This window comes from Heterodontus francisci, chromosome 29 (assembly GCF_036365525.1).
Source record: "Heterodontus francisci isolate sHetFra1 chromosome 29, sHetFra1.hap1, whole genome shotgun sequence".
Classification (NCBI taxonomy): domain Eukaryota; kingdom Metazoa; phylum Chordata; class Chondrichthyes; order Heterodontiformes; family Heterodontidae; genus Heterodontus; species Heterodontus francisci.
Genome location: NC_090399.1, coordinates 5,458,707 through 5,480,508, shown reverse-complemented (window position 1 = coordinate 5,480,508; position 21,802 = coordinate 5,458,707). Strand labels below are relative to the sequence as shown.

The window sequence follows — 21,802 nt, the reverse complement described above, 5'->3', positions numbered from 1 at the left end:
ATCCTTTGTACCCTCTCCAGAGCCTCAAATATCCTTCAGCACACGTACTGAACAATACCGGTCAAGGCTGGTCATCACACTTTAGGATGGATATGCACAGCATGGAGAGGGTGCAGTGGAGGTTTACTAGGGATGGAAAAAAACTTCAGTTACATGGAGCAGCTGGAGGTTCTACTTAGGGCAGTGAAAACTGAAGGGAGATTTGATCAAGAAGTTTTAAATCTTGAACAGGTTTGATGGAGTAAATAAGGAGAAGCTGTTTCCATTGGCAGTAATCAGAGGATGCAGATTTAGGGGGATTGGCAAAAGAACTAGAGGGCAAACGTGAAAGTTTTAAAAAAAAACACAGCGAGTTGTCTTGATCTGGAATGCTCTGCCTAGAAGGGTGGTGAAGGTAAGTAACAAAGGGAATTGGATGCATAGATGAAAGGAAAATAGTGCTGGGCTATGGAGAAAGGGGCAGGACATGAAGTGGATAAGCTCTTTCAAAGAGCTGACAGAGGCAGGACTGGCCTCCGTCTGTGCTGGATCGCTCTACGATTCTCTAACACTCCGAGCGTGGATGTTACCCTTTATCTTGCACTTGCTGATTCTAGCAATACTACCTAACCTTCTACTTGTTCTCTCACACCCCAGTCAGTCTCTTTCAAAGGGGACCGTCGCATAGCATAAAGATGACTGGAGTCTCCAACAACCAAATCCATGACTGTATAGTTCTCCACAACAAAGGACATCTGGCTCTTGCAAACCCTTTCCTAGAAAAGATCATAAATATCATCATCTTTGGCAGAGCATCAAATACTTTCACAAGCACTATAAAGTCACCCTGACCAAACACCTAATTTTCCCTACACTGTTAGCTTGGGGTTAGATCATCATCATCGCCCAGGGTACAAGGTTCACTAAACTCACACTGTCTTTCATACATCACAGTAACATCACACAAACTGCATCAGCATGTGATTCTGATCAATCCTGTCACCTCATGGAACCTGGGATTAATCTTGTGAGCTAAACACAGGGAATATTTTACTCTCTCTCTATGGAATGTACATTTAATACAGCAGCTAAAGTGTCAAACAATTCAGACCTGTGGCACAGCAACACCAACGGGGCATCCCCTCGCACGGTGGCACCGACATGACCTCCACTTACAGAGTAACACAGTCAGGAAACCCATCTTTGCTCTGTGCTAAATGGGGAAGGTGAAGATTAAAACAGCAGCCAGTTTGATTTCTAACACCTTTATTACAAACGCCAACATTTTACATCAAATCCAGAAATAAAAAAAAAGTTATTTACACAAAAAACCTAACATACCAGATATTTGCATAGTTCACAGGATCAGACAGGAATAGTTACAAATACTCTTGGCAACACTCCGCACCAGTTAATTCTCACTGCTCGCCTCTGCCTCTTGCATAGCTTGGCCATTACATACCATCGTCTTTCGGCATAAGGAGTGCTTTTGAAGGTTCATCCACCCTGCTCTCCTGCTGAATTTTCGTGCTGCCCACCCCATCACTGTGGGTGCCAACATGACCCCATTTTAGCAATGCTCATCGGCCTGAACACAGGACAGAGAAAGCATGGGCATCAGGGACAAAGGTATCCCTTTCCCACCCGCTGCCTTTGATCCCAAAACATGCCCTGACCTAAGCTGGTAAAAAAAAGTCCATGACTCCAGCACATCACTTTCCATGCCCATTACAGATGAGGTAAACTTAATTCATAAAGGGAAAATTATAGTTTACAAGGCAGGAGACTTTTTTTATTCTGACTCGGCTTAATGAAGATTAAGGGGTGATCTAACGGACATGTTTAAGATGATTGCAGGAGCTGATTGGGTAGATAGATAGAAACCATTGCCTCTGGTGTGGGGGCAATCCCAAAATATAGCTATAGCCTTGAAATTAGAACCAGGCTGTTCAGGAGGGAGGTCACTTTTCCCACACAAAAGGTCCAGGAAATTTGACCCCCTCCACCCACCAAAAAAAGTTGTTGAGGCTGGGGGTTGAAAGAAAACTGAGATATAGGCAGGATGTTGGATAAAGGTATCCAAAGATATGGAACTAAAGCGCTAAATTAAAGTTAAGGCACATCAGCCATGATCAAACTGAATGGTGGAACAGGCTCGAGGGGCTGAATGGCCTCCTTCTGTTCCTATGTCAGCACAGTCCAAAGGGATAGTGTTGCTGATCTCAACTTTTACCTCCCCGAGGTGTGCTGGCTCTCTGGAAGTTCCTTGCCCAGATGTTTAACTGCAAACTGTCACCAGTGACAACCCCATGAAGGCAAAGATTCAATATAGGTGATGGGGAGGAGACAAGGGAAGAGACTCAAAGGATATGCAGAGCCAGTTTCAGATTGGTTAGGCTGACTGTCAGTCCTTCCTAAGATCACTTGTTGCAATGAGCAAGTGCTGACATTGAGCAGTGGCAACACAACACTTCCAGACAGTCAATACACATGCTGGCAGGAAATAACAGATGTTAGGCTAGCCAGAACAGTGCTGAAGGCAAGGTGGAAAGGGATATGGGCGTTCACAGATTCCAGTACTGTCAAATCATTGTGGAACAACAATAAACAAAGCGGTTAGAATTCTACATTATATCCCTAAGCCAGCTCTAAGTGCAAGTCGGATAGTGTGGCGCCAATACTCAGAGTGGGACTCTGTACAGTACTGTGTCCAGCAAGACATAATGGGAAATACTGAAGGGTGGGTGCAGAAAGGGGCATTAACAGTGAATCCTGGGTTCACAGAATTGGAGAAATGGGTCTTGAATGGAAAAAAAAGAGAGTTTGCATTCATATATTGCTTTTAACCTCCCAAAACGCTTCACAGGAGCGATTATCAAACAAACTTCAGCAATGAGCCACACAAGAAGATATCAGGGCCAGTGATTTAAAATGTTGTCAAAGGGGTAGCTTTTTAAGGAGCGGTTTAATTGAGGAAAGAGGGGTCGAGAGGCAGAGAGGGAATTCTACAGCTTAAGGTCCAGGCAGCTAAAGGCGCGGCTGACAACAGAGAGGGGGATGGGATAGACAAAGCCAAACTGGACTGATACCACAAGGAAAAGTAGTATGGCAGAATCAGGGAACAGACTGAAACCAGTGAACAGACAGTTTAGGATGGATCTTAGCTGGAACTTGATACAAAAAAAAAAGCGATCAACATTTGGAATGGCCTCCTGCGACCTATAGTGGAGGTGAAAACCTTAGACTCATCAGACCTGGAGGGAATGTGATGTTTGGACCTAAGCAGGTTGACAGAATTGTAACAAGAGCATCTGAATTACCAAGATAACTCCGCTTTCCTGTTCCAACACACCCACATTAACAGTGGCTGTCGGCGAGTGTTACGTTTCAAGACTTCAATAGAAAAGGATATCTCCAAGACTGCAATGTTACAAATACAATAGAAAAGGTTATAAAACAATATCAAATCACAACAGAATTGTCGCACAATGATTTTCAAAAGAAAATAAGACTGTCAAGTACAACAGAAACTTGACTTGCCAAAGTCTAGGCAAGTTTGCAGAGAAGCACAAGTTTTATTCAAGTGCATGAATAAATTTTCTTCAAAACTACCTCAACAGCCCTGGCTGACAACTGGCTAAGTGCATTCTACATTCTTTTCCATTCCCCTTTTCTTGGATTGTGCCTGTGCTTCAACATGTCACCAGAACACAAAGATATGGATGGAACGCATTACATTTCGAGTATCTCGTCAATAAGAGCTAAAACAAACAAACCAAGAATTGGACCGTTTTAAACTGGGAATCGCCACAAACAGGCCAATATTGGAACTGGTGCCCTTTATCTGAAGAGGCCACTTGCCTTCGCTCACAGATGCTGCCACCACCCTAACATCCTATTTGCAGTAACAGTTTCAATGCAAACCACTCACTTCAGATACATTTCCTGAGGATGGTCACTCATATTTTAAAAAAAACATATTGCAATCACTAATTTACACCACCATTTTGCTCAGTTGTTATGTCGGAGGTTACAGCTACAGCAAGGTTCTAGGGTGCAGCTGGTTTATATTTGGGTTCACAAAGCTGTTGCTGAACAATTGAAGATAGATTTAACTGGACACACAGTGATGGCTTGGTCACATTATGACCATGGCGCAGAGGGGGGGTGGGGGGAATCCCAAAACCTCAAATTAAAAGAAAAAGGAACATGAGAACAACTCATGACACCTTAGTTCCAGGCTTTAATACCCAGAATTTTTTTTAATATATAAAATTGAAAGGTGAAACCTGCTGCAGCATTACCGCATTCTCACCTGCAAACAGAACATTACCGTCACAATGACAGTAACTTGAGCAGGTCATGTGAATCAAACAGGCTGGAAATGTGGCAAGGGGGAGGGAAGGTGAGATTAAACGACAACACAGCACAAAGCCTTTGACCCGAGTAACTAGTTGTTGCAAGAAAATTCAGATGTACACACACCGCAATAATGATCATAACCTGATGAACTGGAAACCAGGCAGCCACGTGTCACTTCAGCTCATTCACCATCAGGATCCTGCAATACAGGAGGGGGCCATTCAGCCCATCGTGCCTGTGCTGGCGCTTTGAAAGAGCTAACTAATTAATCCCACTCCCGCCGTCTAACCAAGCTTTTGGCTGTCTGCCCTCATAACACCTCAACTGGCTCAAATTGTGCCTCTGAAGTGCCTTGGGACGTTTCATTACATTAAAGGCACTATATAAATTCAAGTTGCTTTTCTTCTTTCCCAGTATTCAAGTATTTATCCAATTCTGCCCGGTTCTTTTGCCACTTATTTTAACTTAGTGTCTTCTGGTAATCCTTCATGTTTTTGAACACCTCTATGAAATCTCCCCTTAAACTCCTCTGGTCTAAGGATTTGGATCCTAGCTTCTCCAGTCTCCCCACGTAACTGAAATCTCCCAGCCCTGGTACCATGGTAATGGGTGGGGCTGTCTCTAGTTTAAACTATGTCGATTTTAAACCGCAATATGCCACAGGAAGCAGGCGGGAAAAAAATTAATTTTCTGGTTACGATATAGAATCATAGAAAGCTGTGGAAGCTTTAGCTCATTTCCTTGGCCTTTTCAGATCCAATCCGAGCAAGAGGCTGAGGGAAGATACACTGGCCTTGGAGAAGGTGCAGCCCAGATTCACCAGAATGAAACCGGGGGCTAAAAGGGTTAAAGTAGGAGGACAGGGTGCATAGACTAGGCTTGTATTCCCTTGAGTAAATAAAGACTGAGGGGCAAGCCGATTGATGTGCTTAAAATATTGAAAGGATTCGATAGGGCGGATGAAGAGAAACCAGTTCCTCTAGTTCTGAAACAAGGCAGCATAATCTTAAAATACAGTGAAATTAGGAAACACCTCTTCACACAAATGTGGAAAACTCTCTCCCATAAGGCTGTGGAGGCTTTTAAAATTGAGAATGATCATATCTTTGTTGGGTAAGGGTATATGGAGTTAAGATACAGATCAGCCATGATCTCACTGAATAGTGGGACAGGCTCAAGGAGCTGAATGAACTTCTCTTACTCCTATGCAAGGGGCAGTAGCACAGTACATTTAAGATGAAACCAGTCAATAAGGTAGACACGTAGAAAGTATTTCCTATGGTGGGGATTCATCCAAATCAAGGTGGCTCCATCGTAAAAGTGAGGCTAGGCCATTCTGAAAAAGCAAGAAACAGCCCTTTTTCGACAAAGGGTGATGGAAATCTGTAACTCGCTCCCTAAAAAAGGCTGCGTTAACTGAACGATCAAAACTCAGACTGACAGATTTCTGTGGCTCGCTCTCTCTCTCGCGCCCACCCAAGTCAGAAGGTTTTGGGTTCAAGTCCCACTCCAGAGACTTGAGCACAAAATCTCGGCTGACACTCCACTGTAGTACTGAGGGAGTGCTGCACTGTCAGAAGCGCTATTCTTTCCGTCTTTTGTAACCAAAGCCCCCAATTGCCCTCTCAGGCGGATGAAAAAGATCCCACCGCACGACTGGTGTTTCAACCATCACTAAAACTGATTCCCTGTTCAGTACCTCCGTTGTTTGTGGGAGCTTGCCATGCGCAAATTGGCTGCCGTGTTTCCTGCATTACAACTGTGTCCATACTTCCGGGAAAAAGGGAAGTGCTTTGTTGGCTGTGAGTACTTTGGGGTGTCCGGAGGTCATGAAAGACGCTGTATAAATGCAACTACTTCCTTTGTTGGGCAAGGGTAGCGAGGGCCATGGAGCAAGGCAGGTAAATGGAATTGGGGTACAGTTCAGCCTCGATCTAGCTGAATGATAGAACCAGGTAGAGGGGCTGAATGGCCTCCTCCTGTTTCGAACTGTGAACTGCTAGTACTCAAGGTACTTTACTAGGGGGAGCATTCTGCAGACACACCAGGACCACCATCAGAACTAGAGTACATCACGGATGCAATGCTTGCTGCCCATCGACGTCTATGCAAGTACAGGCAAGGGTCCAACACCACACATCGAGGTGCCAGGCCATGCACACAATTGAGGTTTTAAGTAAAGCGTTTTCTTTCAACCGCAAACAAAACGACACAAGCATTGGCATTTTCAGTTGACGCTGCTTGAGCACCCCTCAGGAATACATCAATAAAGGTAATCTGGAACCTCAGTATTTACATATCAGGGTGCCCTGCTGAAGTAGGCAAGGACTGGGAGGGAAAAGCATTTTGCATGGTACTGGGCCAGGCCCACTGGAAATTTAGTGCATTCTTAGGACTTTGCAAAACCAAACATCAGAAAAATACTACACAAAAAATGCAAGTTAAATAATAAATTATATATATATATTTTTTTAAATCACAACTTTAGATTTATATATACATACAGACCAGCTAACAACTTAGGATTCCATCACACTGGTGTCATGTTCAGCGATGAATCCATAACTATTGGCTCAGGCAGGATTCGTGTCACTTGTTCATGGATCTTCACACATCACCCCAGTAGATGCTTTTCTTGGGGACGGGGGTGGCGGGGGGAGGCGGTGATGAGGGGAAATTATGCCAATTATTGTTTCCATTGCTCACTTGCTACCTGTCAAATATTGGCTGGGCATTTCGACTGGCTGTGCCCTTACTTCCTTTCTATTGGAACTTGTTCCGACACTGCCATCCCCCTCGCATGCTTTCTCCCAATGATTCACTACGACACAATGAAGAGGGTTTTCTGCAGCGCTCATACTTTGTGATGGGCAAAGCTAATGCTTGGTGATTCAGAACACCTCAAAGAAAACAAAATTAAACCATAAAAGCGAAGCTGTGTTGAACTTCACATGAGACATAAATGCAAACACACACACGATTACCAGTTAACAGAATGGTTACATGATAGAAACCCAATATGCTATGTACAATTAACAGTGAAATCCCCATTCTGTACTACACATAATCATGGAAACAAACACGAAACTGCTTCAAATATTTTTGTTTTGGATACATGAACAAAAAGTTTGGGGCTAATGGGCAGCTTCCAATTAGAAGTCTCCGCTAGTGCAGATGATAAGAAATTGTTTGTTGCAATCACAGAATTTCTGGTCAGGATGAATTTAATGCAATAAAAATAGAAATGATATAAGTGACCAGGCCATTACTGCACAAATCAGGACCCCAAGCGGACCAAACTAGGATTACACAAAGGTTTTCTTGCTTCAGTATTGAAGCATTCTGCACATCGAGTTCAGTTTGATAGCAGAGACGTTCCAGCTGTCACCTGCACACTCGTAGTGATTCTTCAGTCTATACTAAAGCAAGTTGTACTGGAATAGGCCACCTGCATGTTGCATAAATGCAACGTAGCTTCAAGTTGAGGACACGAAGGGGGTAATTAAAAGACTGCATCAGGCAATATGGTCAAGGATCAATACAAGACTTTTGCGCAATAGGTTAGTACGGTAAGCTGGACGAGCACCGCTGGTTTGGAATTCTGCAGAACAGAAAGTACCAGTCTATAATCCCAGAACTTTTACCAACTGGATATTTAGAGGCTGTGGCGTTGGGGATGGGGGATAAAAATTAATATTTCACAGTCATTCTAGTGGAATTATAAGACATTAATGCAAGACGTCATACACACACACACTTCCCTGTAACGTGGGTTTCACCATCACCAAAAATTCTGGCAGGCCACAGCTCCAGGGATTGGAAACACAGCAGGTAGCGTGTTGCACCTTTCCAAGATTGGAAGATGGCGAGCTCGTCTAGGCCCCCAGTGCCTCACAGAAGCTTAAAAGCAACCAGACCTCTGACTACTCATACCCACTAGACTAGATCACCCCTCCGGATCCCCACTAGACCAGATCCCTGCTCTGGATCCCCACCTCCGGCTGATACCAGACCAGATTCCCCCTTCAACACCCCCACCAGACCAGATTCCCCCTTCAGCATCCCCACCAGACCAGATTCCCCCTTCCGCATCCCCACCAGACCAGATTCCCCCTTCAACATCCCCACCAGACCAGATTCCCCCTTCAGCATCCCCACCAGACCAGATTCCCCCTTCCGCATCCCCACCAGACCAGATTCCCCCTTCCGCATCCCCACCAGACCAGATTCCCCCTTCCGCATCCCCACCAGACCAGATTCCCCCTTCCGCATCCCCACCAGACCAGATTCCCCCTTCCGCATCCCCACCAGACCGGATTCCCCCTTCCGCATCGCCACCAGACCAGATTCCCCCTGCCGCATCCCCACCAGACCGGATTCCCCCTTCCACATCCCCACCAGACCAGATTCCCCCTTCCGCATCCCCACCAGACCGGATTCCCCCTTCCACATCCCCACCAAACCGGATTCCCCCTTCCGCATCCCCACCAGACCAGATTCCCCCTTCCGCATCCCCACCAGACCGGATTCCCCCTTCCACATCCCCACCAGACCGGATTCCCCCTTCCGTATCCCCACCAGACCAGATTCCCCCTTCCACATCCCCACCAGACCAGATTCCCCCTTCCACATCCCCACCAGACCAGATTCCCCCTTCCACATCCCCACCAGACCGGATTCCCCCTTCCGCATCCCCACCAGACCAGATTCCCCCTTCCGCATCCCCACCAGACCAGATTCCCCCCTCCGCATCCCCACCAGACCAGATTCCTCCTTCAACATCCCCACCAGCCAGTACCAGATTTCACTCATCAAATTCTTGAACGAGCATTGTGTGTGTGTGAAGGAGGTAGGGAGGGGCAAAGAAAGCAACAAGCGTAAAACCTGTCCGGTCGCTGCAAAGATCCTGCTTGCTTTTGGGCCGGAGAGATAGTTAACGGGGGCGCGGGGCTGGGAACCACCAGTGCTACACTTCACCGTCTTCTGTCGTGAGGTACAGAGCATCCTTGTTGCTGGGCGCAGTGGCTGGCAGGGGCTGGGATCGCAGCCCCGCTGTGCTGGGTGCCCTACTTGTGTTGCCATGGGGATGGAAGGAACCTGTGCCATTGTCCTGGGGCTGGCGGAGGGAGGGGGGCACAGACGAGCTCTTGATCTGGATGATTCTGGTGTCCATCACCTCACAGTCGATCTGCATCATCACCTCATAATCCCGTGTTGTGTTGTAGAGACTCTCTGAGGGACAAACAGCAGAGGGTAGGTTAGGTCTGGAGAAAAATGCTGTGCGGCAGTGGTCTTGGACAAGTAGGTACATGGTGAAGCCGTCCAGCCCTTTGAGCCTATTCTGCCATAAAACCCGATCATTGCTGATCTGTATCTCAAATCCATTTACCCGCCTTGGCTCCATAACCCTCAATACCCTTATCCAATTGGCATCCAGCCTCACAGGCTTTATGGAAAACTGTTCCAGATTCCCATTGCTATCTGTAGATACAGATCATCTGTCAGCTGTGGCTCAGGGGGATAGTGCTCTCACCTCAAGAGTCAGGAGGTTGTTGGTTCAAATGCAGAGACTTGAACACGAAAATCTAAACTGACACTCCCAGTGTGGCACGGAGAGACTGCTACACTGTCAGAAGTGCCACCTTTCAGATGAGATGTTAAACTGAGGCTCCGTCTACCCTCTCAGATAGATGTAAAGGATCCCAAGGCCATTATTTCCAAGAGTAGAAAGGGGAGCTTGCTGGCCGCAGACTGGCTGCCACGTTACAACAGCGACATTTGACAGGCTTGGATCATGAGGTTGTGAAAGGCCCGACGTAAATGGAGGCCTTTCTTGTGACTAGATAGAGAGTGAGAGAGAAGAGTGACAGAGAAGGATGTTTAAGACGTTAATCACAAATGACCTTACAGATAGATGAAGAGTGGGAGGAACGAGGGTGCAGTCTGGCTTTGGGAAAGTCATACAATGGGTTTACCATTGACACTTGTGCCGAGATCATCTAACTCAGCATTGACTGGGAGTCGGACACAGGAAACTGTTTTCACACCGGGCTGTGTGGTAGCTTTGTCCAACAGCTTGAACCAACATGCAATATATTCCCAAGTGGGTCAGTCACAGCAACTGGTTGCTGGGTCATGCACGGGGATTTATCCACAGGAGTTCTCTCTGCACTCGAGTCACTTGGGGCGGGGGGGAACACACGTTAAACCAAGGCCCCGCCTGCCCTCTCAGGTGGATGTAAAACATCCCACGGCCACTGTCTGATGGGTATTGGAGGGTATTTAAGAGTCAATCACATTGCTGTGGGTCCGGAGTCACATGTAGGCCAGACTAAGTAAGGACCTCGATAATGATTTCATGGTCACCATTAGACTGCCTTTTAATTCCGGATTTATTAATTGAATTCAAATTTCACCATCTGCCATGGTGGGATTCGAACCCATGTCCCCAGAGGATTAGCTTGGGCTATGGATTACTAGTGACATTACCACTACACTTAATAAGCTGTTAATAACTGGGGAAGGCGTTTCTTTTTCTATTCGTTCAAGGGATTTGGGCATCGCTGACTAGGCCAGCATTTATTGCCCATCGCTAATTTCCCTTGAGAAGGTGGTGGTGAGCTGCCTTCTTGAACCGCTGTTGTCTGTGCAATGTAGGTACACCCATAGTGCTGTTAGGAAAAGAGTTACAGTATTTTGACCCAATGACAGTGAAGGAACAGCAATATAGTTCCAAGTCAGGGCAGTGTGGGACTTGGAGGGGAACTTGCAGGTGGTGGTATTCCCATGCATCTGCTGCCCTTGTCCTTGTAAGTGGTAGAGTTCGCGGGTTTGGAAGGTGCTGTCTAAGGAGCCTTGGTGCATTGCTACAGTGCATCTTGTAGATGGTACACACTACTGCCACTGTGCGTCGATGGTGGAGGGAGTGAATGTTTGTGGATGAAGTGACCAATCAAGTGGGCTGCTTTGTCCTGGATGGTGTTGAGCTTCTTGAATGTTGTTGGAGCTGCACCCATCCAGGCATGTGGAGAGTAGTCCATCACACTCCTGACTTATGCCTTGTAGATGGTGGACAGGCTTTAGGCTTTGAGGAGTCAGGAAGTGAGTTACTCGCTACAGAATTCCCAGTCTCTGACCTGTCTTATAGCCGCAGTATTTATGTGGCCAGTCCAGTTAAGTTTCTGCTCAATGGTAACCCCAGGATGTTGATTCCCCCCCGGGGACTCAGCGATGGTAATGCTGATTGTCAAGGGGAGATGGCTAGTTTCTGTCTCGTTGGAGATGGTCATTGCCAGGCACTTGTGTGGCATGAATGTTACTTTTCAGCCCAAGCCTTTGTGTTGCCCAGGTCTTGTTGCATATGGACACAGACTGCTTCAGTATCTGCGCAGTCGCGAATGGTTCTGAGCGCTAATCATTGACAACCATCCCCATTTCTGACCTTATGATGGAGGGAAGGTCACTGATGGTTGGGCCTAGGACACTATCCTGAGGAACTCCCGCAGTGATATCCTGGGGCTCAAATGATTGGCCTCCAACAACCACAACCATCTTCTTTTGTGCTAGGTAAGACTCCAATCAGCGGAGAGTTTTCCACGATTGCCATTGATTTCAATTTTGCTAGAGCTCCTTGATGCCATACTCAGTCAGATGTGGCTTTGATGTCAAGAGCAGTCAGTCTCACCCACTTGCTGGAGGAAACAGCTTTTCTGTTTATGGAGGGATACCGGGAACACTGAGATCATGGATTTGTGAGGTGCATTGGCAAGGGAAAGAAATGCTACGAGAATAAAGTCAGGCAACTGCTTTAAGTTGCTAACAACATTAAAAAAAATTGAAAGCAGATTTGCATTTGAGTTACCAGCCTGTACAAGTCCAAATGTTCATCTGTTTACAGTATGTACCACCCATCACTAAACATATCACAGATTTCCACAGCCACCTGCCTGTAAAACCAGTGTGCAGGATTACACTGTAACTACAGTATTTAGACCAACAACCTGGAGCCAAACACAAAGGGTTTACTTCAGAAACAGTCCCAATTAAAAGTCACATAATTGCAGGTTGAGTGAATGCTGTTAACGCTGTAAATTTGAGGATCTGTTCCAAGAATGTAGAGGAATTATATAAAATCCTTTAGATAATTCACCTAACCACAGGTCGTCAAATCAGCCAAGCATTCGCAGCCCTACGTCAGCCCAGGTGTGCACAAGACCTGGGAACCCATCACAACACTACAAAAGGAGTTGAACAGACGCACTGCTGTATCTATCAAGCATTAGAAATCTACTTTTTATTCTTTCATGGGATGTGGGCGTCGCTGGCTAGGCCAGCATTTGTTGCCCGTTCCCAATTGCCCTTGAGAAGCTGGTGGCGAGCTTTCTTCTTGAACCTCTGCAGTCCATCTGGTGCGGGTACACCCACAGTTCTGTTACGGAGGAAGTTCCAGGATTTTGATCCAGCGACAGTGAAGGAAGGACAATATCGTATCAAGTCAGGATGATGTGTGGCTTGGAGGGGAACTTGCAGGTTGCTGTGTTCCCGTGTGCCTGCTGTCATTGTCCTTCGAGATGGAAGTCGTCGCAGCTTTGGAAGGTGCTGTCTAAGGAGCCTTGGTGCATTGCTGCAGTGCATCTTGTAGATGGTACACACTGCTGCTACTGTGCGTCGGTGGCGCAGGGAGTGAATGTTTGTGGATGGGATGCCAATCAAGCGGGCTGCTTTGTCCTGGATGGTGTCAAGCGTTGTTGGAGCTGCACCCATCCAGGCAAGTGGAGAGTATTCCATCACACTCCTGACTTGCAACATGGTGGACAGGATTTTGGAGTCAGGAGGTGAGTTACTCACCACAGAACTCCCAGCCTCTGACTTGCTCTTGCAGCCACATTATTTATGTCCCCTCAGGATCTTATATGTTTCAACAAGATCACCTCTCATTCTTCTAAATTCCAAGGGGTATAGGCCCAACCTCTTCAACCTTTCTTCATAAGATAAGCCCTTCATCCCCAGAATCAGTCGAGTGAACCTTCTCTGAACTGATTCCAACCCACAATTATATCCTTTTTCAAATAAGACGACCAAAACTACACAGTACTCCAGATGTGGCCTCACCAAGATCCTGCACAATTGCAGCAAAACTTTCCTACTTTTATACTATATTCCCCTTGCAATAAATGCCAACATTCTATTTGCCTTCCTAATCACTTGCTGTACCTCGCATACTAACTTTTTGTGATTCATGTACCAGAACACTCAGTACCATCGAGTTCTGCAATCTCTCCCCATTTAAATTGTATACAGCTTTTTTATTCTGCTGTCAAAGCGGACATGTTCATTTTCCCACATTATATTCCATCTGCCAAATTTTTGCCCACTCAACTTACCTATCTCCTTTTGAGACTCTTTACCTCCTCTGACAACTTACTTCCTTTCCTATCTTGGTGCCATCGGCAAATTTAGCTGCCAAACATTCGGTCCCTTCATCCAAGTCATTGATATAAATTGTAAATAGTTGAGACCCCAGCACTGATCCCTGCAGCAGTCCACTAGTTACAGCTTGCCAACCCAAAATAGACCCATTATATCTACTCTGTGCTTCCCGTCAGTCCCAGTCCTTTATCCATGCTAATATGTTACTCCCTACACCATGAGTTCCTATGCTGTCATGTGAAGACAAGGTCAAGTAGGTTTTTACCTCGTTGGTTTCATCACTACCAGACACAGGCCCAGTCGGCAGCTATGTCTTTCAGGACCTGGCTCACTCAGTCAGTAGGTGATGGACATTGAAGTCCCCCACTCAGAGTACATTCTATGCTTCTTCCAAGTGGTGTTCGACATGGAAGAGCACTGGTTCATCAGCTGAGGGAGAGTGGTAGGTGGTAATCAGAAGGACGTCTCCTTGCCCATGTTTGACCTGATGCCAGGAGACTTCAGGGGTCCAGAGTCACCCCTCCTGACTGCATAACACCGTGCTGCCACCTCCTGGTGGGTCTGTCCTGCCGGTGGGATGGTGATGGCGGAGTCTGGGTCATTTTCTGTAAGATTTTGTGAGTAAAACTTCCAGGCTGTTGCTTGACTAGTCTGTGGGACAGCTCTCCTAATTTTAGCACAGGTCCGTACTCTAATTTTTGAGGTTGTCTTTGCAGGGTTGACTGGACAAGGTGTGCTTTTGTTGTTCCCGGTGCTGAGGTCGACACCAGTTTTGTTCTTTTTCGACTATTCTGTAGAGGTTTGATGCAACCGAGCCCATTTCAGAGGGCAGTTAAGTCACCCACATTACTGCGGATCTGGAGTCACATGTAGGCCAGACCGGGTAAAGACTGCAGATTTCCTTCCCAAGCCATATTAGTTTTTACACAGTCCTGTCGTCAGTCACCATTACTGAGCTTTTTAATTCCAGATTTTTTATTTAAATTTTAAATTCCACCAGCTGCCCTTAGTCCAGGCATTTGGATTACTAGACAGTAACAGTACCACTATGCTACTGCTCCTGCTACCATTATTTGACCAAGGTCACCTGTGCTAATGTTTCCTTATGTGACATGGTGTCAAATTTTTGTCCGATAATCAATCCTTTGAAGTCCTTGGGACGTTTCTACTATGTTAAAAGCACTTTATAAATGCTAGCTGCTAGCGCACTGACTGTTAGCTCCAATAGGCCTCAGGTACTCCTTCAGTAAGGCCTAGTGCCCTGAGCCCAACCATCTTCAGCTGCTTAATCAATAACCTTTCCTCCATCATAATGTCAAAAGTGGGGATGTTCACCGATGTTCAGGGGCGACACAGCGGTTAGCACTGCAGCCTCACAGCTCCAGCGACCCGGGTTCAATTCTGGGTACTGCCTGCGTGGAGTTTGCAAGTTCTCCCTGTGTCTACGTGGGTTTCCTCCGGGTGCTCCGGTTTCCGCCCACATGCCAAAGACTTGCAGGTTGATAGGTTAATTGGCCATTACAAGTCCCAGGCAATGACAATCTCCAATAAAAGAGAATCTAACCATTTTCCCTTGACGTTCAATGGCATTACCATCACTGAATCCCCACCATCAACCAAGGGATTACCATTGACCAGAAACTGAACTGGACCAGCCACATAAATACTGTGTCTACAAGAGCAGGTCAGAGGTTGGCAATTCTGCGGTAAGTAACTCACCTCCTGTCACCCCAAAGCCTGTCCACCAGCTACAAGGCACAAGTCAGAACTGTAATGGAATACTCTCCACTTGCCTGGGTCAGTGCAGCTCCAACAATGCTCAGGAAGCTCGACACTATCCAGGACAAAGCAGCCCGCTTGAATGATAACCCCATTCACTACCTTCAACATTCACTCCATCGCCGATGCACAGTGGCAGCAGTGTATACCATCTACAAGTTGCACTGCAGCAACTCGCCAAGGCTCCTTCGACAGCACCTTAAAAACCCGCAACCCCTACCACCTAGAAGGACAAGGGCAGCAGACACACGGGAACACCACCAGCTGCCATATACCATCACCTGCCATACACCATCTGGACATAGAACTGTATCACTGTTCATTCACTACCACTGGGTTAAAAAAACTGGAACTCCTTCCTTAACCAGCAATGCTCACATCCTATATGAATATAAAATAAAAGGAGCACTTAAAGTAGAGAGAGACAGAGAGGGTGGAGGGATTTTGAAGAGGGGTGGGGGTGGGAGGAAGAGGAGGAAGGGTTTTAGGGCTAGAGGAGATTGAAGAGTTGAAAATTCTTTCATGGGATGTGGGTGCTGCTGGCAAGGCAGCATTTGTTGCCCATCCCTGATTGCCCTTGAGAAAGTGGTGGCGAGCCACCTTCTTGAACCACTGCAGTCCATCTGATGGGGGTACATCCACAGTGCAGTTAGGGAGATAGGGAGTGGCGAGGCCAGAGGGCACCAAGGTTCAAAATCCCAGCATTTCGTCCTCCACATTCCAGTGTAATTTGCAGCAGGAATTTTTAGGGCTTTCAAAAATAGATAAGCAAGAGGGGAAGAAAAAAAGGTCAGAAGGGGCAGTGGAAGCAGAGCAAAGTGCAATCCATTAGTAATCATTCTGACAGACAGTAGGTGGGTGCGGGGTGGGGGCATCGCGGGAGAGCAAAAGAGGGGGACAGAGCAACAAAAACATTCCACTCCAAATCCTGTCATTATAACACAGGAGGCAGCCATTCAGCCCATCCTACCTGTACATGCTCTTTGAAAGAGCTACCAATTAGTCCCACTCCCCTTGCTCATTCCTCATAACCCTGGAATATTTTTCCTTTTCTACCTTCCACATTTTCAGGTCGTGCTTTCCAGATCACCATAGTTCAGTTAGTCATCCCCCCAAGTCAGGTTCTTTCACCGGTTGTCTCAAATCTGTCTCCTGTCGTTCCCGACCCATTCTGCCAGTGGAAACAGTTTCTCCTTATTTACTCTATCAAAACCCTTCACGATTTCAAACAACTCTATCCAAATCTCCTCTTAATGTCTGCTCTAAAGGGCAGCAGCTAACTCGACATACACTGCAGCAGCACTGCTCTTAAAACACTGTGGATTAGTCCTGGCTTTCAACTGCTGTTCCTGGCACTCCGTCCATTCCCACTGAGACAGACAAGAAAGGATCAGACGGGAAATTGAAGAAACATTTACAGCTCCAATTCAAGTCAAATAAATAGGGGATTTTGATTTTTAAACTGGGAAGTCAGTGCATTGAGAAAAGGAAAGTTAAAAATCAGAACAAAAATGAAATTGTATAAGCCAGCAGAAACTTTTCAGTAAAACCTGGGAACAAGCTCCACTAACACATCAAAGTCTCCATTCTAAGCTTTCTCTGGTGAGTCACATATTTCTGCGCGTTACAGCAGGCAAGCAGTCAAACCGATTCGGTACTTTGTTCTCATTAGGCAGCAACAGTACTTGAGAAATGACAAAATATTTCCAGACAGAATGACATTGGATTTCCGCAGAAACAATGCGCACACACATTCGCACACAAACAGCGGCAGTGTGGCTGCTGGACATCCCAAAGCCACAGTCTATGATGAAACGTCTGCAAGCCCACAACTAGACAGGGTTTTCTCAAAGACTCAGACATGATGCTTTCTGCTTCCCTGCTCCAGTCTTGATGGACATGGAGACGAAAACCACAGCCAGCTCAAATGCTGAAACTGCAGAAGCTACAGGTGGTTGGAGACCAGATTCACAAAACCACCTCCCCTCGAACTGAACACAGTACATTATAACAAGGACGGAGCATCAGAATGAAAGTGATGCTGCAAATAGTTCTTTTTGAGGTGTCATTTGCCACTGCAGTAGGACACAAGTCGAGAACGGAGGACCAGTTTGAGCCAGGAAGTACTTCTTCACATAGGTCATGATCATCAGCTGGAATGGACAGAGTGTCAAGAACAGCAGTCAAAAACCAGGACGAAGTGGTTTAACAGCAGTACAGCCACAATCTGTGCCGAATTAGCTGCTCCCCTTTAGAGAAGAGATTCAGCAGAGATTTGACAGTTGTTCGAAATCATGAAGGGTTTGGATAGAGTAAATAAGGAGAAACTGTTTCCACTGGCAGGATGGGTTGGGAATGACAGGAAACAGATTTAAGACAACTGGTGAAAGAACCAGAGTGGGGAGATAGGAACATAGGAGGTGTAGGCCATTCAGCCCATCGAGCCTGCCCCGCCATTCAATATGATCATGGATGATCATCCACTTCAATGCCTTTTTCCCACACTATCCCCATATCCCCTTATGTCATTCCTATTTAAAAAACTGTAAATCTCTGCCTTAAACATACTCAATGACTGAGCTTCCACAGCCCTCTGGGGTAGAGAATTCCAAAGACTCACAACCCTCTAAGTAAAAAAATTTATCCTCATTTCTGTCCTAAGGTTCTAGACTTCCCAACCAGGGGAATCATCTTAGCTGCGTCCAACCTGTCAATCCCATTAAGTATTTTGTAGGTTTCAATGAGGTCACCTCTCATTCTTCGAAACTCTAGAGAATACAGGCCCAGTTTCCCCAAACTCTCTTTACAGGACAGTCCTCCCATCCCAGGAACAAGTCTGGTGAATCTTCGTTGCACTCCCTCTATGGCAATAATATCCTTCCTAAGTTAAGGGGACCAAAACTGCACACAGTACTGCAGCTGTGGTCTAACCAAGGTTCTAAACAATTGAAGCAAGACTTCACTACTCCTGTTCTCAAATCCTCTTGCGATAAAGGCTAACATACCATTAGCCTTAATTGCTTGACGTAACAAGCAGCGAGTTATGGTGATGTGGAAAGCACTGCCTGAAAAGGGCAGAGGAAGCTGATTCAATAGGAACTTCCAAAAGGGAATTGGATGCATACTCAAATAGGGAACATTTTTACAGGGCTATGGGGAAAGAGCAGGGTGGGGGAGGGGGGGGGAAATGAAACGAATTGGAGTCAGCACAGGAGCAATGGGCCGAATGGCCTCCTTCTGTGCTGTAACGTTCAATGGTGAGGTTGCTGCTCTGGAAGGATGCCATCTATTGACTGAAAAGACCTCCTTCCTCCAAAACTAACTCATGAATAGTTTTATACCTCAATGTGAAATGATGCAGCCCACTCTATCTCAGATTAATCTAAGGACACGGATGCTGTATCATTCGGCTCAACGAACAGAAAGAGTGGCAGCAGTTGAATAGGCTGGGGCTTTCTTTCTCTGGAAAAGAGAAGGCCAACGGCTGACGTGATGAAGGCCTTTCAAAGGCTAAACAAGGAGATGATGTTTTCACTTGTGGATTAGACCAAAATTAGGGGCCATAAATACATGATAGTGCCTAATAAATCCAACAGGGAACTCAGGAGAAACTTCTTTATCCAGAGACTGGTGAGAACATGGGACTCGTTATCATAGTGAATGGTTGAGGTGAATCTCACAGATGCATTTAAGGGGAGGTTAGGCAAGCACATGAGGGAGAAAGGAAATAGAAGGGCATGCTGATAGGGAGAGATGAAGAGGGCTGGATAGAGGCTCCTTTGGAGTATAAATGTGGTATGGACCAGTTGGGCCAAATGGATATGCTTCGGTGCTCTAAATTCAAAGTCATATTGAGACAGTCTGGTTCAATTTTAGGCAGACATATGGGGGTGGGGGTGGGGGTGGGGGGAGGGAGGGAGGTCCAGGAATAGGTCAAAACCTGCCACTTTCGCTTACCATTCACTGCCATGGCGGGCATCACCAGAGACATCTTTGGCCTGTTGGTCTTGTTGTGACTAATGGCTGGTAACAGCAAGTGATCCTGCGGGGAATAGGGCAGAGAGAGAGTTAGGATCCAAACAGTGACCAGATCCCAACAGCACAGACAAGACCTGGTGACGCTCAAAACAAAACAGCAAGGCGGACGATAGTTACCCTTCGGAATGAAACCACGTAGAACGTGTCTTCCCTCCTGTCGATGGCGTCCATGAAGTCATAGTAGCTCTGCTCGGGGCTCTGGTAAACCTGCAGCTGACTCGAGGCCAACCTGCACAAGAAGAAAAACGTTTCAAACCACAAGGTGCAGATGGTGCTGCACTGATTCAGAGGCAGATTCACAGGAAAACGCTGCCCCCTCAGACGGGATGGTGCAAACACCTGGGCTACGGGCATTTCCGTCCCTGCGCTTGGCAGGTGTCCAGCGGCAGAGAAATCTGTTTAAAAACCCACCTGGTGTACGGCTGGCACACTCACTGCTCAATTTGCTGTAATCTCCAGAAAGTGGTGGGCATGGGTTACCTCAGGGGGGGCAGGGGAGGGGTAAGGTGTGATAGTGCTCCCATGTTGGCATGGGGCAGGGGGGAAATCACTGTATAACCCAGTGGCTGGTCAGGCTCCTCAAGGGGCATCAGATCAACTGCAGAGCAGAGTAGGGCAAGTGCTTGGAGAATGCAAATGGACGCTGGGCATTTAAAAAAAAAAACAATCTGGCAGCTTCCATTATTTTCTGCCAACACGAGTGCTTTGTTGAACTCAATTTCATAAAAAGATGTGAACTCACTATATAAAGAATTAAGACAGACTTGTATTTACATGGCGTCATTCTGAACCTCAGGCCACCTCAAAGTGCCTTACAGTCAATGAGGAAATTATGAAGCTTAGCGACTGTTGTAATGCAGGAAACGTGACAGCTAATTTGCGCACAGCAAGCTCCCAAAAACAGCAGTGATAACGACCAGATTGTGTTTTTTTTTTTTAAATATGATCTTGGTTGAGAGATTAACATGGGCCAGGACTTGAGAGAACTCTCTTGCTCTAAGAAATAGTGTCTAGGGGATCTTTTAAGTCCACCCGAGGGGGCACATTTGACTTCTCATCCACAAAAAACAGTCGGATAAGAGTAGCAGTGGTCATGGCCCTGGAGATGGACTTGACTCACATCTGCTCATCCTCCCAGTGACAGCATTTACCATTTGAGCAAGAGGAGGGGAAGGGGATAAAGAAAGATGGGGGAAATAACCCAAGCAAAATGAAAAATGGGCACTTCAAAAAAACAAAAGGCTCAAATTCCATTGTAACTATATGTGGAATATGTAGGAACAGTCAAGGGAAGGATAATAAAAACTCCGATCAAAATGTTCCAACTATCCACTACCCAAATGTTATAAATGGAACAACGTACCTCACTCAGTTCTGGTTTTCCCCAACTGGAGCCAGTATTAATGGTCACGAGGCAGAGCATTTTCCCTGTAATTTTACACTGCTTACATCAGGCAGCTTTGGAATGTAAACACACGATGGGATAAGCACCCCCAGGACCAAAAATTACTTGTTCGAGACAAACTTTTTTTTCCCCCCCCCCCCGTGTAAAGCACATGATTTTTGATTTGCATCTCAAAAAAGTCAGTCTTGCTGAAGTGAGGTAAGCAATTTTTTTTTAATCTACAAAATCAGTCACAGTTTGAAATAAATTAAAGGATGGCCACCACACTCACAGAGGCTCACTGAGACAGAAACTGCTGGAACCCACCTTGTGGCAGTGTCTGCAGAATGAACTGGGATAAAACGGGACAGATTGATTTTTCTCTGCTGCGTCCTCTGAAAAGCAGAAGTTAATAGCAATTAGCAAATAACACAGAAGCAAATAACACAGATGGCCACTTACTCCCTGCCTCACTCCAGGGAGATAGGTGCCTAAGAATTCAAAGGTGGCATCTCCCCATCTTTGACTTCCAAGACTAGCTCATTAGATCCTATTCAAGCTTCAGGCTGTGGATAGCACTCATGCATCTGGGCCAGAGAGCCACGGCTGGGTCAAGCACACTCCAGAGCCCTCAGCACATCATCTGGGTAATGCAGCAGTGTGGGAGTGCCACACTGTTGAAGGTGCCGTTCTGCAGGGGAGACCCATCTGCTTCCTCGCATCAATACTATGTAACAGACACACACATCTAAAACGTGTACATATGTATGACATACATTTATATTATTCTAGAGCAGCAGGGAGTTCTCCCAGAGTTTTGACCTACAATCC

At 46.3% G+C, this 21,802-nt stretch overlaps 1 protein-coding gene across 2 annotated transcripts in view; it reads right to left on the bottom strand.

Annotated features, from left to right (window-relative positions):
* Window positions 1-9,055: 9,055 nt before the first annotated feature.
* atf6b (activating transcription factor 6 beta) overlaps window positions 9,056-21,802 on the bottom strand; it is a 122,133-nt gene continuing 109,386 nt past the window's right edge. For both annotated transcript variants that reach the window (XM_068009381.1, XM_068009382.1), the window contains exons 13-16: window positions 21,299-21,366; window positions 19,705-19,816; window positions 19,507-19,591; window positions 9,056-9,573 (exon numbers count right to left, since the gene is read on the bottom strand). In XM_068009381.1, coding sequence (XP_067865482.1) covers window positions 9,308-9,573; window positions 19,507-19,591; window positions 19,705-19,816; window positions 21,299-21,366 — 531 coding nt within the window. In that variant the 3' untranslated portion in view covers window positions 9,056-9,307. The remainder of the gene's footprint in view (window positions 9,574-19,506; window positions 19,592-19,704; window positions 19,817-21,298; window positions 21,367-21,802) is intronic.